Here is a 16,113-nt window from a genome sequence, read left to right on the forward strand (position 1 = left end):
GGGATTACACACCTCCATGCGCACCTTGGCTTCAGTCACCGGGACATATTTGCAGTGGGAGGATGGCTGGGTGTGCCATGTTTGTGCACATTAACCTGATCCATTGAAATAATAATTCAGCAGGATAAACAATGTGTTCGACGTGATTGATGATACTTATTGTGATGAACAGGTTAAACACCGCTAATACCGCTAATTACCAGGTATTAACCCGGTAAATGTTAGGTAAAAAAAAACATTATGTTTTTGTGTAATTTACACGAGTAAATGAAGGTAAATACAGGAAAACTGCAGCCAAAGTAAAAAGTATTTACCTGGTAAAATATGTTGAAATTACAGCGTATTATTGGGTAATTACTGCTGGTAACAAATACAACTGAAACACTTTTTAGGATTTGTTAGAAAAGGTTTAGCAATGAATGGAATAAAAAAGGTTGTCTTAAATGACACAATTTATAGGTCATTTGTAGGTAATTTGTATTAGAGACTGCAGGAAAAGAAGCTGGATGTTGAAGAGTCCAAACACAAACTGTGGGTAAAAAACGGCTACAGAAACAGACAAATTGATCACGGAAACAGAGACAGACAAGACTATATACACAGAAAGAAGAAGAAGAAAAAGAAGAAGAAGACGACAGATTAATACCAGGAAGTAAAACGAGAAAAGACGCTCAAGTAAAGAACTCTTTGAAAGTACAAAGATTAAAGTCATTGGCCGACTCCAGTTCTGGTCTTTTTGAAATATATTTCCAGGCACTGATGGACTTAATTTTTTAATTGTGCAGAGAGGGGACCTTGGGCCTGCTTTGATGAGGACTTTCAGCCTCTGTTTCTTTATAAAACCTCTGTCAGAGCCCCAGAATCAGCCCAACCTGCTGCAAAGAGTGGACAGATGCACTTTAACTGAGTGCTGTGAGCCACCAGCAGATAACCCCCTGTAGCATCATCAGGGTGTGTTTTTATCCAAATTTAAAAGATGATTTTTTTTTGGGTTTACTGTCCGGTCACATGGTCCGGCTCCTCCCCCCCACAGTAAAGCAGATTGTGGCTGTCAGGGGATTAGCGCCCGGCTGTGTCCTCCTCTCCACCACAGCTCGCTTTCCTCCGGCTCCCCTGCTGTCTGAGGCCGTCACCGGGCACCATGGGCCTGCTGGACGTCCTCTCCTCCATCAAAGAGCGAGCCGAAAACTTTCTGAACGAGAAGAACATCGTGACAGACTTTCTGGGGAAGTTGGAGAACAAAACGGGGATCAAGAAGAAGATCATAGCCGGGGGTACGTGAGGCATCTCCCGTTGGTTGTGTAAGCTGCTGAGTTCAGCTGAAATGGCTCCTGGGAGAAAATGCATTGCTCCTGTTTGGGTTCAGCAGATCGGTACCTGCCTGTTGAGAGTCAGTGGAAAACTGAAGAGGATTCAGTTAATCCCTCCGGTGAACAGCTGCTGTTTGTATACAGGAAGCTGCAAATGGTTCCCGCTACACTCTTAGCAGTCTTTTAGCTTTTCGTTTAGTGAAGCTTTTCCTGTTTTATTCGAGCTCCAACGGCATCTTTATTCGTCTCTGAGCACAGTTCCAGTTCGACATGCGACTTCAGCTTCCTGTAATGCAAATGGTTCCTTGTTCTATGGTTCCTTCTCAGCCGCATTCCCACTGTAGGAACCTTCTGCAGTTCCTAGAACCTTTTCAGGAACCGTTTTTTCCCTCATTCGGACATCCAGGAACTCGGGACCACGGCCCTCAGTTCCTGGAACCATTTCAGCTCCTTCTCCTCAGCTGGGTCTGTTCTGGTTTCCATAGGAACACATCTGACGGAGGTGTTTGGTGGTTGGTAGCTCCGCCCCTTGTCATGTTGTCAGGCTGAACTGTTTCCTCATACGACACGGACACAACCGGCGCGTGTTTAATAAGTTAAACTGACACGTTGGCTGTGTTCCAAACCGCCTACTTCTCCTACTACTCCTACTACTCCTACTAACTTTAACTTTTTCTAAGTTCCCGGATGCATACTAGATTCTCTGAAATGTTGGGTATGCATCATGAGGTTACTACTCATACTCAAACTACCCAAGATGCAACGTAACGTGACGTCGCCGATCGTCATTTCCTGTCAAAACGGCAGTTTCAAGCTAGCTACAACGAGGGTAGGTTCACTTCCTGTTTTCAAAAGAAAAGCACCAATTGTATCGTAATGGCTTTCCCTACGATAAAAGGCTAAAAAGCTTTAGTAGCGCCGAATTCGTGGGAACAAAATTGTAAATAGCCGGTGTTTTGTCAGGTTTTCAACACGTTGGGGATCTAAACGACTACTTTCTCGCCTGAAAATGTTTCAAATGTTGCTAAAGTTTACAGAGTTTAGAGCTTAAGAGAAATCAGCTTCAGGCCGGCTGATTTCGGCTCGGGCAGGAGCGAGATGCATTGTGGGTAAACGCTCTGCATACTGTCTGATCGATGAGTATGCAGTATGTAGTATGTAGCATGCAGTATGTAGTATGTAGTATGTAGTATGTAGTATGCAGTATGCAGTATGTAGTATGCAGTATGCAGTATGTAGTATGTAGTATGCAGTATGCAGTATGTAGTATGCAGTATGCAGTATGTAGTATGTAGTATGCAGTATGTAGTATGCAGTATGTAGTATGCAGTATGCAGTATGTAGTATGTAGTATGCAGTATGTAGTATGTAGTATGTAGTATGTAGTATGTAGTATGCAGTATGTAGTATGCAGTATGCAGTATGTAGTATGTAGTATGTAGTATGTAGTAGGCGGTTTCGAACACAGCAGTGGTCTCCTTTGTCTGCGGCGCTCTGCTCTCCTTCCTTCATGAAACCAAGAAGTATGGCCTGCGCTCCATCCTGCGTCTCCTGACTCTCTCTGTGAGCTTTTCCAGCCTCCATATTAGACGCCTGATGTGATCGTCCATGATTAATATCACCATCATGCAGACCATGAACACGGTGGCCTCCCCGCTCTCCACGTTAGCTTCTTGGTGGTGTTTTTTTCTTCTCTCCTAACTTTTACCGGGTTTTGTTTTGTTCTGTTTTGTTGTTGAATGAACCTCACACCTCTTTGTTTACATAAAAGCAGCTGTGGAAACCCTCTGTGCTGACCAGCAAACAGCTGATACGAGCAGTTAGACATGAGCAGAGGGACGCTGCGGAGCATTTAGCGGCTAAAGAAGTCCAAAAATGGAGCAAAATCAGGTCAGATTTATCAGGTGGACCCAAAGACACAAAACTAAAACTAATCTTCACATGGATTTGTGGCCGCTTCAGTGGAAACGATCAGAGAATCTTTTGCTTTCTGCAGCGAGTTGTGTGTGATCATTGGGTATCACTGGGCACAGCAGTGTGCTCAGAATGCAGTGGATCAGTGACAGAGTGGGCAGGACATGATGTCAGCCTGGTGCCTGGCGCTCGCCGTCTCCCACTCTGAGCACTGACGTTAAAGCAGATTATCCACAGACAGGCGGCGGAGCAGAGCGGCCTCCATGACTGAACAGCAGCGTAAGCTGATCAGAGGTAGGCAGCTTTTTTCCCACTGCTTCCTGCAGGCTGCTGGGCTTTCATTCAGGGCAGGTTGGGTTCGAATATCCAGATTTTCTGCCAGATAGCGAAGGGATAATGTTAAAAAAGTAAGTGAGTCTGTCTCAGAACAGCAGGAAAGGGGCTAAAATGGATGTTGAAGCAGGTTTTCTGCTGTCCATGCTGGACTTTTCTTCTTCCAGTGTGAGGGATGGAGCTTCAAACACTCAGTCCTTATAATAATAATAATAATAATAATAATACATTATATATATATATATATATCAGAATCAGAATCAGAATGACTTTATTAATCCCTTGCGGGAAATTCCTTTGTTGCAGTGCTCTTATTACAGAAAAAAAAGAAAAGATGAATAAGAATAAGATAGGGGAATTTTTTTTTTTTTAAATCTCAATATGTACAAAAATACAATAAACAATAAACAGTCTTTACAATGCTAATTATTGTAATAATTATTTTGTTATTGTACATGACCGGGTTATTGCACATGGCGAAGTAATGTCAGACACTGGAATTGTATATTATATATATATATATATATATATTATATATTATGTTATATTATTATATATATATTAGTATATATTATATTATTATATATATGTATAATATATAATAATATATATTATATATATATATTATTCTGCAAAGTGCATTTCAGATGCTCACACTGTAATACTCTGCAGTTCCTCCACTGTACTGTGGAGCGTGGGGCTGATTATCTCTGGGAAACCTCAAGACTGTAGAAGCCTCACATGGTTTGTTACCTCGGCTCTTATTTGGTCCAGATCAGAATCCAGTGAACGTCTCTGTCTGTGCTGTTTGAGGGCAGAACAGCTGATCGGTCTGTGTTTAAGCTGAACTGCAGTGAAACTCTGGCACACTGTGACCGTGTTACCCGCTGAAAGACTTCATTTATCGACTGATTACTCGTTTCTTTATCATCAGCGCTCATTTGACTTCATCACAGTTGTATCCCGACTCTGCAGCCCTCACCTTAAGCGCATTAAATCTGATATCACAGGCTTCTTTTTAAAACTCTACCTACTTCTAAATGTAAGAAGGGGATTAGAGTACAAGTTTAATGCGTAAATTAGCATTTAAAGGGTTTTTTCTGCACTGAAATCCATCAGCGTTTCCAAACGTTCAGAAGTGGAAGTATCTTAAAGATGACTTTGTTTTCTCCTTCTCTTTTCTGGTTGTTTATTGTCGTCCTGTTTGTCTTACGTATTTGCTTGTATTTCTAATTAAGGTTTGGATTTAACAGAACTCTGCTCAGTTTCATTGCCGGTCCCCTGTCCTTGTAAGAAATAGCTGTAGTTGAATATCTTGACAGGCAGGCCTGCCACAAAACCACCAGAATTAAAGGTTTCCTCTCTCAAACAGACCAGGAGAAACTCATCCATGCATTCATCTCCAGCAGACTCCATCGCTGTAACGCTCTTTTAACTGGACTTCCCACAAAGAGCATTAAACATCTGCAGCTCATCCAGAACGCTGCTGCTGGAGTTTTAACCCGGACTAAGAGATCTGAACACATCACAGCAGCTTTAAAATCTTTACTCTGGCTTCCAGTCAGTCACAGAATAGATTTTAAAAGCCTGCTGATGGTTTACAATCTGTGATCAGTTCAGAGAATATAAAGCCAGCAGAGCTCTTAGATCCAAGGACTCAGGTCAGCTGGTCCAGTCCAGAGTCCAGACTAAACATGGAGAAGCAGCATTTAGCTGTTATGCTGCAAACAAGTGGAACAAACTGCCAGTGGAGATTAAACTTTCACCAAATGGAGACATTTTTAAATCCAGGTTAAAGACATTTCTGTTCTCATGTGTCTATGCATGAAATCTGCACGCTATCTTTGAACTTATCTGGAATAAATTCACTTAAATGATTTTATTTGTTTCTCTTTATATTCTTTTATGCATTATTAATGCTTCTTACACTCCCTGCTGCAATGCTTTTATTTTATGTGATGCACTTTGAATTGTTTTGTACATGAAATGTGCTACAAATAAATTTGATTTGATTTTGATTTAATCTGTGTGGTCAGGTGTGTTGCAGCGGGACACTTCCAGTGTGCAGATCCCCCCCATAGTTGTGTTTCTATGTGCTGGGTGTTTTCCAGATGATGGCAGTGATTAAAATGTCGTATTTAACAGCTAAGCCAACAGGTTTAACTCCGAATGAAGACTCTCTCCCTCTCCCCTTCCAGACCTACAAATCCGATCCACTTTATTTATAAAGCACAGTTTAAATAAACACAAAGGTTTCCAAAGTGCTGTACAGTAGAATAAATACAATAAAACATAATAAATAAATAGACTGTCCACCCCACCCCAAATAAAATATCTGTGAACATAAAATCAAAAGGCTACGTAGCATTAAAAGCTAAGGAAGCTAAGGTGCTTCTGTCCATTAAACTTAAAAAGCTCAGATTTTCCCTCAATGGTTCCTCAGGTCATTTTGTAAAGACTTGGAAATCTCTCTTAAACTATATTGAATCTTTGACATCTCTGACTGAATGTGACGACTGAGTCCCCCCATATATTTATTTATTTACATTTTATTTATTTTCTTTTTTTATTGTTTTTTTTTAACATTTTTATTTAAATTTACTTGTTTACTTTGTCATTTTCCATATTCATGTGTTTGTTGTATGTGTCTTGTACTGTTTACAGTATATGTCTTGTACTTCACTCTCCATCTATTCGGGACCACTTCACCCTGTTGTATAGCTGCACATTTATAGTATTTATAGCATTCAGCGTGCACCACAGCTCCTTATTTTATGAGATTCTGTATATTTATACTGTCTGCACCAACTACACCTACAAGTCAAATTCCTTGAAAGTTCAAACCTTCTTGGCAATGAACCTGATTCTGATTCTGGTTAAATCTGCCTCAGAGAGGACCTGACGTGCTCCTCCTGTGTGTTCAGGTGCCGTGACGCTGACCGGACTCTACCTCGTGTACGGATATGGTGCCTCGCTCCTCTGCAATCTGATTGGCTTCGTCTATCCGGCCTATTATTCGTGAGTTTAACATGTTTAACACGCTGACATTGACTGACATTTTGAGGTTTCCCTCCTTCTTTAGTGCAATTATTAACACGATTTTAGGTAAATGTGCAAACAAAATTAAAAAATCTAGCTTGAGTATAAGTTACAGACTTAAAAATATTTCCAAAGACATATGAATGATACATGATGCCAATATAACGTATTACATGCAAAGTTTGTCATTTAATCTGTGGATCTTTTATGCAGAGGAAGCACCAGTAAAACAAGTGCATCCAGCAACTTGTGTTATGATCAGGGATGCAGCAACACCACTTTTTTCAAACCGATACGATACCGATACTTGGATCTGAGTACTTGCCGATACTTCTAGCACAAAAAAAATGTAATGAATTGTTCCTGATTGTTCCTGAGTTCCTGATTAGCTCTGATTGGCTGATTAGCTCCCCGGGCCACCAATCTAAAAAAATACAACAAAAATGACTTGCGGTCTTCATGCAATAAACTGGTATCGGTTCATGGCATTGGTTAACTTTAACGAGTACGAGTATATTGGAATAGTATCGGGCTGACACCCGATACCAGTATCGTTATTGGTGCATCCCTAGTTATGATCCATCAGTCTCTGTTTGGCAGAACACGCATTTCTGTATCTATGAAAGATTAACCTTTAAACTCTGAGGAGTGAGGAGTGTTTTTTTAAAATGGTTTAGATGTAAAAGTGAGCCTAAACTGAGTGGTAACTCATGCAGGTTCACTTAAACAACAGCATAGAGTCTAAAACTGCAACAAGCAGCACTTTAAAGGGACAGTTCGCCTCTTTTGACATGAAGCTGTATGACATCCCATATTAACAACATTATTTCTGAACATCTTCTTACCCCCTGCTGCGTCCTGTGAGCAGAGTTCCAGCCTCGTTTTGGTGTTGATGAAGGTAGTCCGGCTAGTTGGCTGGGGTTTAAAAAATAAAGCGTCTTGCTTCTCAAAACAATATGCGTTCAAAAGAGTAATACATTTGCATCCCAAAATGGTTCTCCAGGAAAAAGTCAGACCTCACAATCGCTTGGCCCTATTTTCTCTCCCTTCATATCAATGGGTACAGCCACCTAGCGATAGCTGCACCTGTTACTGTGTTTACTGCTCGGAAGCAGGGGACTGCTCAGTCTGCTCAGTTTACATACCCATCATTGATATGAAGGGAGGCAAAAATAGCGCCAAGCGATTGCCACAGTTTTCCATGATTAAACTTGTTCTGGTGCTCACTCAAACCTTGGTTGGATTTCATTGCTCCTGAATGCTGAACTGTAATTTTTTTAAATATATACGACTTTATACTTTGTGCTAAACGTGTTTTTCAGTAACATTTCTTGCAAAAAAACTGATTTACTGCAGAATCAAAGCCATCGAAAGTCTGAACAAGGAAGACGACACAAAATGGCTGACTTACTGGGTGGTGTACGGCGTCTTCAGCCTGGGGGAGTTCTTCTCTGATATTTTCCTCTACTGGTTTCCATTTTATTACGCATTTAAGGTGAGAACACACGTAGGAAATGCCAAACTATCCTCCTGGAGCCTCCCTGCGGTGTGCTCATCAACCAAAACTACAGCCTGTATAATGCAGATTCAGAATTTTCAGCATCTTATACGATAAAATGTGTAAAGTTGTACATTTTTAGCTCGTCTTTTCCACGTCTGAGCGCCTGCAAACAAGAGCTCTCAGACTGTAGCTGTGTTTAAAACCGCATACTACATACTACATACTGCATACTACATACTACATACTCATCGATCAGACAGTATGCAGAGCGTTTACCCACGATGCATTTCTCTCCTGCCCGAGCCGAAATCAGCCGGCCTGAAGCTGATTTCTCTTAAGCTCTAAACTCTGTAAACTTTAGCAACATTTGAAACATTTTCAGGTGAGAAAGTAGTCGTTTAGATCCCCAACGTGTTGAAAACCTGACAAAATACCGGCTGTTTACAATTTTGTTCCCACGAACTCGGTGCTACTAAAGCTAGCCGTAGTGAGCAACGCACTTCCGGTTATTTTCACAAAATAAAATACCCGTTGCCTTTTATCATAGGGAAAGCCATTACGATACAATTGGTGCTTTTGTTTTGAAAACAGGAAGTGAACCTACCCTCGTTGTAGCTAGCTTGAAACGGCCGTTTTGACAGGAAATGACGATCGGCGACGTCACGTTACGTTGCATCTTGGGTAGTTTGAGTATGAGTAGTAACCTCATGATGCATACCCAACATTTCAGAGAATCCAGTATGCATCCTGGAAAAAAAGTTAGTATGAGTAGTAGGAGAAGTATGCGGTTTCGAACACAGCCTGTGATTCTCAGACAAATGAAATCATGATGAGTGAGATGGAAAGATTATCCACTCTGGTCTGTCGTCCCAGTGTTTGTTCCTGTTGTGGTGCATGGCTCCAATGGCATGGAATGGCTCCCAAATCATTTACAACAGAGTGGTTCGGCCCGTCTTCCTCCGCCACGAGGCCACGGTGGACAACATGGTTAGTGACATCAGTGGGAAGGCCATGAGCGCCGCTGAGACCCTCACCAGAGAAGGTACGGCCCGCCCGACACCAGTGAGACCAGTTCTGAGCCCAGTTCTGAGTAGATAACACGCTCCTTCTCTTCCTTCTTCAGTCCTGACCACTCTGGTGAGGAACAAACCCCTGCTGACGTCCTCGGTCGCTCCATCTGACGTTAAAAGTTTACCGAGTTCATCCACACAAGCTCCACCGGCTGCAGTTGCTCCATCACAGCCGAGCGAAGAAGAGCAAAGAGTGAGTAAACGTGTGCTTTCCCCACCCGGTTCCCAGTCTGACCACCTTAAACCAGTCCTGTTGGAACTGCCAGAACCAGTTTACTGCAACACGGAGGGATGGATGCAGCTTTTATTCTTTGTTTATTCTTAAACATTCTTTCTTTATTCTCGATATATCAGGACCTTTTATTTATTATTTATATTTATCAAATAAATATATATATATATATATATATATATATATATATATATATATATATATATATATATATATATATATATATATATATATATATATATATATATATATATATATATATAATACAAATGTTATATTTTAGACTTTTTTGAGGATTTTTTCCCTATTTTTAGTGACATATCTATTTTTAACATTCATTCTGAGACATAATTGTTATTTTTTTTAAACATTTAAACAACCTTTTTGAATTATTCTTTGTGGAAATCTTTTTTAAAGAATTTCCCTGTAAAAATAACTGTTTAAGAATAACATTCATTCCGAGACATAATTGCTTTTTTTTTTAAACATTTAAACAACCTTTTGGAACTATTATTTGTGTAGTAATTTTACAGCAGATCTACTGTAATTTATTTAACAGTATAATAACGTATATTGGATTTGGACATCAATTCATTACAAATACTGTTTTATGCTGTTAAATAACAGTTATCTACCAGTTATTGGTATTGTTAAATGATTGATTTAACTGTTAATTCACATGTGAGGGATGAATATTCAACAGTATTTTACAATTATTGTAAAATACAGTCAGATACTGTTGTAAATATCAAATTAAATCAAATCAAATTCATTTGTAGCACATTTCATGTACAAACAATTCAAAGTGCTTCACATAAAATAAAAGCATTGCAGCAGGGAGTGTAAGAAGCATTAAAAATACATAAAAGAATATAAAGAGAAACAAATAAAATCATTTAAATGAATTTAAAAACAAGCACCAGTCAAGATAAGTTAAAAGATATCGTGCAGATTTCATGCATAGAGACATGAGAAAAGAAATGTTTGTAAGAGAGACGATGAATAAAGGGACATTCTGCTAACCTCGCTGTCCTGTCACCTGTTCCAGCCTTTCCTTGGTTGAACAGTTTGGTAAGTCGGCTGGTTTGGTGTTAGAAAAGTAGCCCATTCCCACACAGACGGAGAATGTGGAGCGATCAGAATAAGCGTGAACCCCAGTGATTCAGCTCAGCCTCACAGAAAAATGGGAAATAAGTCACAAAACATAAAACTGGAATCTTCTTTTTGTTTAATTCTCCGTACCACCAACTTTAACCAAGTAGTTTCTGCTGTCTAACTATTATCAAGTAATATAAATGTGTGAAACAGCCATAAAAACATGACAGAAAGTGCAAGAAAAGACTCATAAAATGACATTTTAAAGGATAGTTGCTTTTAAACAGCACAGGTTGGGATGGGCTGGTGGCAACACCTCCATCCCTGTTGGAACTAAGTGCATTAACACCTCAGTGGAGTTGTTTTTGTGTCCAGTAGCAAGAAAAAGAAACCCTTTTGTGACGATGTTTTGAGGCTGGGTTGAATGATTTAAAGGTGAAGTAGTAGCTTCCATCCTTTTGTGTCTTCTGCTCCCCACTAGACGACTTTTTGATCCTTTAGGTGTGAACACGTGACCCCAACATCTCACTGAGCTCTGAGTCCTGTCAGACTGTAACCTGGAATACTCAAAGCAGTGGAACTAGTGCTGATGTTAGCATGTAAAGCTTTGTTAATATGAAGTTTAATGGTCTGTAAGCAGAAAACAAATAAGCATTTATACATTATTTTCAGGGCTGGGCAACAATTAAAATGTTTAATCTAATTAATCACATGATTTCCCTGATTAATCACGATTAATCGCATTTGTACGCAAAATCCAAAAATGAATTCAAAAGTAGCGTATAGCTTTTAGCATTTAGTTTTATTTTAAATGTGCTGCCATATGAATGAAAGTGCCATAACATTTGTTGTGCAAACACACTTTTAACATCAGCATCTTTCTGTAGTTTTTATGTAGAAGCCTCGCTCCACTGTCTGTTTCCTTGAATGACTTGCTGCTATCAGTTGTGTGTTTTGCCTTTAAGTGATATTTTAGACTGGAACTACTACGCTGAGAAGACAATTCAACTTGGCAGTGTTTACAGATGACTTTGGTTCTGTCGACTCCGCCGTCTGGAAGAACTTTAAAATAAAAATGGCCGAGTAAAAGTTCCGTACCCTTCTCCATGTTTGGTGGATCCGCCGATTACTTTCTTTTCCGGTTCCGCAGCAGACAGCAACAGACTTTTACAATAATAAAAGCCTGTGAGCAACAGACTTTTACAATAATAAAAGCCTGTGAGCAGCAGACTTTTACAAAATAAAAGCCTGTGAGCAACAGACTTTTACAAAATAAAAGCCTGTGAGCAGCAGACTTTTACAAAATAAAAGCCTGTGAGCAACAGATTTTTACAATAAATTAACAAATCAATAATAAAACCTGCGTTAATGCGCGATAAAATTGTTATCGGCGTTAAATAATTAACGAGTTAACTCGCCCAGCCCTTATTATTTTTAGAAATTGTAAATAATTACCATATCTTGTTAAATTGCATGTAAACCTAACATGCTTCTAGACAGTTAAGAATCATTTTAACATAATTATTAAAAGAGAAGTTCGTTTCTTTTTTTTTTTAAACCTGGACCTTATCTCTGGCATAAAATACGTTCATCTACTCACCGATAACAGTTTGGTGAAAGTCGGCGTCCTTCGGAAGATATTTAGATCACTGGAGATCGGCGTATATCCATATAACGGGAGAGAACAGGGCAGAGACAATACAGCCTCTAAATAAGGCATTATCTGTCTTTATTTCACCAATACTTTAAGACCAATGAATGAATGAACGCGTACTATTGCGCTGTTAGCTCAGAGCTGCCGTGTTGTTGTTATCGGGGGCTTTCTACACACTACTGGGATGACATCATCAACGTGCGACGCTGCAGCGTTAGCTTATTTTACACCTATTTGACTGTGACTCTTGAATTAAATTGCAGGATTATTTTGGATGGACATTAAATATTTAAGGGAACGGAGACATAAAGGATTTTGATGACCATTAATCTTAAAGGCAGAGAGCGAATGAAAAGCAGCACGGTCAGTAGAAGAAGATTAGCTGCAGATTTACAGGCAGCTGGATGGAAAGGGTTAACATCCGTTGAAAGTTTAAGGACCAAACAGCTGTGCGAAAACATTTCTGACGTTTCTAAATGTGCTGAAAATGTTTCAGTGATCAGATTAAAGGTAACTTTCCTGACCCAGATCCCCAAAGCATCTTGTTTAACTGCTGGTTGTGTCTGTTGTCGTTTGTCTGCACATCAGGATGAGCTCGGAGTAGACTGACGGTAAGTTACCGATAAGCCCCTCTCGAACATAATGAGCCTTCCGTGAGTTAGAAAGCAACCGAGCGCCCTGCTGCTTTTCTGTAAAACGTCTCCTTCAGCTCGTCTGAGAGGAAAGGTAATGAGCATGCTCAGTGGGCACAAAGGAATGATGGTGTGTGGGACTGACTGACAGAATGTGAAGACTCGTTATACCAAGAGAATCTTCTGCTGTGTTGTCTGAGCATCCACATCCAGCAGCTCCTGGCTCATAGGTTCCCCGAGTAGCTTGCGATAGAAAAAAGTTTTCAGTAAAATATTTGTTCCAAGCAGCTAATTTCCTCTCAGTCAGAATGGAAACAAACTTTTACAATGATTCATGATTTTTATTAGGGCTGGGCAACGATTAATATGTTTAATCTAATTGATCACATGATTTCCCTGATTAATCGCGATTAATCGCATTTGTACGCAAAATGCAAAAATGAATCCAAAAGTAGTGTATAGCTTTTAGCATTTAGTTTTATTTTAAATGTGCTGCCATATGAATGAAAGTGCCATACATTTGTTGTGCAAACACACTTTTAACATCAGCATCTTTCTGTAGTTTTTATGTAGAAGCCTCGCTCCACTGTCTGTTTCCTTGAATGACTTGCTGCTATCAGTTGTGTGTTTTGCCTTTAAGTGATATTTTAGACTGGAACTACTACGCTGAGAAGACAATTCAACTTGGCAGTGTTTACAGATGACTTTGGTTCTGTCGACTCCGCCGTCTGGAAGAACTTTAAAATGAAAATGGCCGAGTAAAAGTTCCGTACCCTTCTCCATGTTTGGTGGATCCGCCGATTACTTTCTTTTCCTGTTCCACAGCAGACAGCAGCAGACTTTTACAAAATAAAAGCCTGTGAGCAGCAGACTTTTACAAAATAAAAGCCTGTGAGCAGCAGACTTTTACAAAATAAAAGCCTGTGAGCAACAGACTTTTACAAAATAAAAGCCTGTGAGCAACAGACTTTTACAATAATAAAAAATATATAATTTAAAAAAAACTGCGTTAATGCTCGATAAAATATTGATCGGCGTTAAATAATTAACGAGTTAACTCGCCCAGCCCTATTTTTTTGAGAGGAGAAAATTGCTGTTTTTTTGTTATTATCACATATATTATTCACAGAATCTGCAAAGTTAGCGTGACCCAAAGACAAATCTGAGACATTAAAGGAAAATCTGAGAAGATCTGTAGTTCAGGGGAGGATAAAATGTTAGGTTCTTCCTGTCATTAAAGGGATAGTTCGCCTCTTTTGACATGAAGCTGTGTAACATCCCATATCAGCAACATCATTTCTGAACATCTTCTTACCCCCTGCTGCGTCCTGTGAGCAGAGTTCCAGCCTCGTTTTGGTGTTGATGAAGGTAGTCCGGCTAGTTGGCTGGGGTTTAAAAAATAAAGCGTTTTGCTTCTCAAAACAATATGCGTTCAACAGAGTAATACATTTGCATCACAAAATGGTTCTCCAGGAAAAAGTCAGACCTCACAATCGCTTGGCACTATTTTCTCTCCCTTCATATCACTGCCTGCTGCCGCCTGCCGACAGCCGCGCCTGTTACGGTGTTTGCTGCTCGGTCTACACAGCAGGCAGTGATACGAAGGGAGAGAAAATAGTGCCAAGTGATTGTGAGGTCTGACTCTTTCCTGGAGAACGATTTTGTGATGCAAATGTATTACTCTTTTGAACGCATATTGTTTTGAGAAGCAAAACGCTTTATTTTTTAAACCCCAGCCAACTAGCCGGACTACCTTCATCAACACCAAAACGAGGCTGGAACTCGGCTCACAGGACGCAGCAGGGGGTAAGAAGATGTTCATAAATGATGTTGCTGATATGGGATGTCATACAGCTTCATGTCAAAAGAGGCGAACTGTTCCTTTAAACTGGGAGAAAATAACCCGGTCAGGTATGCAACAGGTGGTGCTTAATGAAACTATTTCCCGGAACTCATCACCTCGTCTTTCTTCCTGTTTTTCAGTCGGTCAGATAGCAGCAGCAGAGGAAGACGAGGAGTCTCAGTGAAGAAGAGGAAGGGACGGCGAGGACTTTCCTCCCCATCGAGACGGATCCCAACAGAAAAAGCTCCTTCCACCAAAGGGACTGATGTCATTCCTCCATCCCGTGTGTGTTATGTTTCTGTGACTGACAACAGTCTCTTCATTTCTCTGTATTTATATTTATGATTTGGGGATCGCTGGTTTGTTTCTTTAGACGTGAGGCTCAGACAAACTTATCACTTCCCCGACCCGTCACAGATGTGGTGCCTGTTCTCTGATCCATGATCTGAATCTCACCTCCACTTCAGGACGTAAGAGTCGCTTAAAGTTCTCTTTTTCCTGACCAAATCCTTTCTCTGGAGTGTTCTTTGTGTGTATCGGACGCTGGTGGAGGAACTGAGCGGTCTTACCGTTTTTGTTTAATTTAATTTAATTCAATTTATTTATTTGAATAGGGACAATGCGCATTAATGAACATCAGTATAAAAACAAATGTAAATATGCCGGATTGTAGCTACAAAGCTAGTTTTCATCCGTAGTCCCTAGGCAGGCAAATACACAAGAAAGAAAATACATAAGAAAAAAATATAATATATGTTGATGTTGAATAATATGTTGATGATTTTGCTATGGTGTGTGATTTTCAGACGTGGCAGGTGCAATTCAGTCCGTCAGAGCAGCCTCCTTCCTGCCCCGGCCGACCAATCCCGCCCCAAGAAGTGGTGATGACATCATCCCCTCTGTGTAGTGTCCAGATGCTCGAGTATGGAAGTCTTTCTGTGCCATCAGAGTTTGAATTTGAATTTGTAATATTGAATTTTTACAGCATCAAAATCAGACTTTGAATTTGAAAAACCAAGTGTAAAAAAAAAAATCAATTTCTAAAAACAAAAATCAGTGTAAAAAAATTAACATCTAAAAATTCAACTTAAAAAAATTCAGTTTTGAAGTTGAAGTTTTTTTCCACAGAATTTTTTTAAGTTTATTTTTTTTTTTACACTGTTGGTTTTTCAGTCTGATTTTGATGCTATAAAAATTCAATATTACAAATTCGTATTCAAACTCTGATGGCACAGAAAAACTTCCATACTCGAACCATAAATATTGTCCTTGTTCTAATCAAGTATTTTTGGAGAGTAAACCTAACCAAACAGAAAACAAAAGGGATAAAATCTCCGGTTAAAAGTGCTGCATTCGTTCATTTTCCACCACTGTCCCCTTCGTCTTTCTAAGGCAGATTTCTTGCTTCTGTTCTTCCTCAGTTGGAAGAAGGAATCCATGTATCCACCACAACAAATCAACAAACATCACATTCTTAGTCCCACGTCTCA

At 39.8% G+C, this 16,113-nt stretch overlaps 1 protein-coding gene across 2 annotated transcripts; it reads left to right on the forward strand.

The window, feature by feature from the left end:
- The first annotated feature begins 1,117 nt into the window (after positions 1-1,117).
- On the forward strand, positions 1,118-15,648 carry LOC142399922 (receptor expression-enhancing protein 6-like). Of its 2 annotated transcripts, none has more exons than XM_075484482.1 (6): positions 1,118-1,274; positions 6,482-6,575; positions 7,953-8,091; positions 8,971-9,139; positions 9,221-9,360; positions 14,764-15,648. In XM_075484482.1, the coding sequence occupies exons 1-6, from the start codon at positions 1,142-1,144 to the stop codon at positions 14,773-14,775; spliced, it is 687 nt and encodes a 228-aa protein (XP_075340597.1). In that variant the 5' UTR covers positions 1,118-1,141; the 3' UTR covers positions 14,776-15,648. The 2 variants fall into 2 exon arrangements, with proteins under 2 accessions (XP_075340597.1, XP_075340598.1); XM_075484483.1 differs by lacking the exon at positions 1,118-1,274 and adding an exon at positions 3,452-3,518.
- Positions 15,649-16,113: the final 465 nt, after the last annotated feature.

The sequence above is a fragment of the Odontesthes bonariensis genome, chromosome 15, assembly GCF_027942865.1.
Source record: "Odontesthes bonariensis isolate fOdoBon6 chromosome 15, fOdoBon6.hap1, whole genome shotgun sequence".
Lineage (NCBI taxonomy): Eukaryota > Metazoa > Chordata > Actinopteri > Atheriniformes > Atherinopsidae > Odontesthes > Odontesthes bonariensis.

What these genes read in the sequence shown, in the direction of transcription:
- LOC142399922 (XM_075484482.1), top strand. Translation starts at nt 1,142, where the DNA reads ATGGGCCTGCTGGACGTCCTCTCCTCCATCAAAGAGCGAGCCGAAAAC. An exon ending in GAAGAAGATCATAGCCGGGG is followed by an intron (nt 1,275 to 6,481) that starts GTACGTGAGGCA and finishes CTGTGTGTTCAG; the next exon opens with GTGCCGTGACGCTGACCGGA. An exon ending in TGAGACCCTCACCAGAGAAG is followed by an intron (nt 9,140 to 9,220) that starts GTACGGCCCGCC and finishes TTCCTTCTTCAG; the next exon opens with TCCTGACCACTCTGGTGAGG.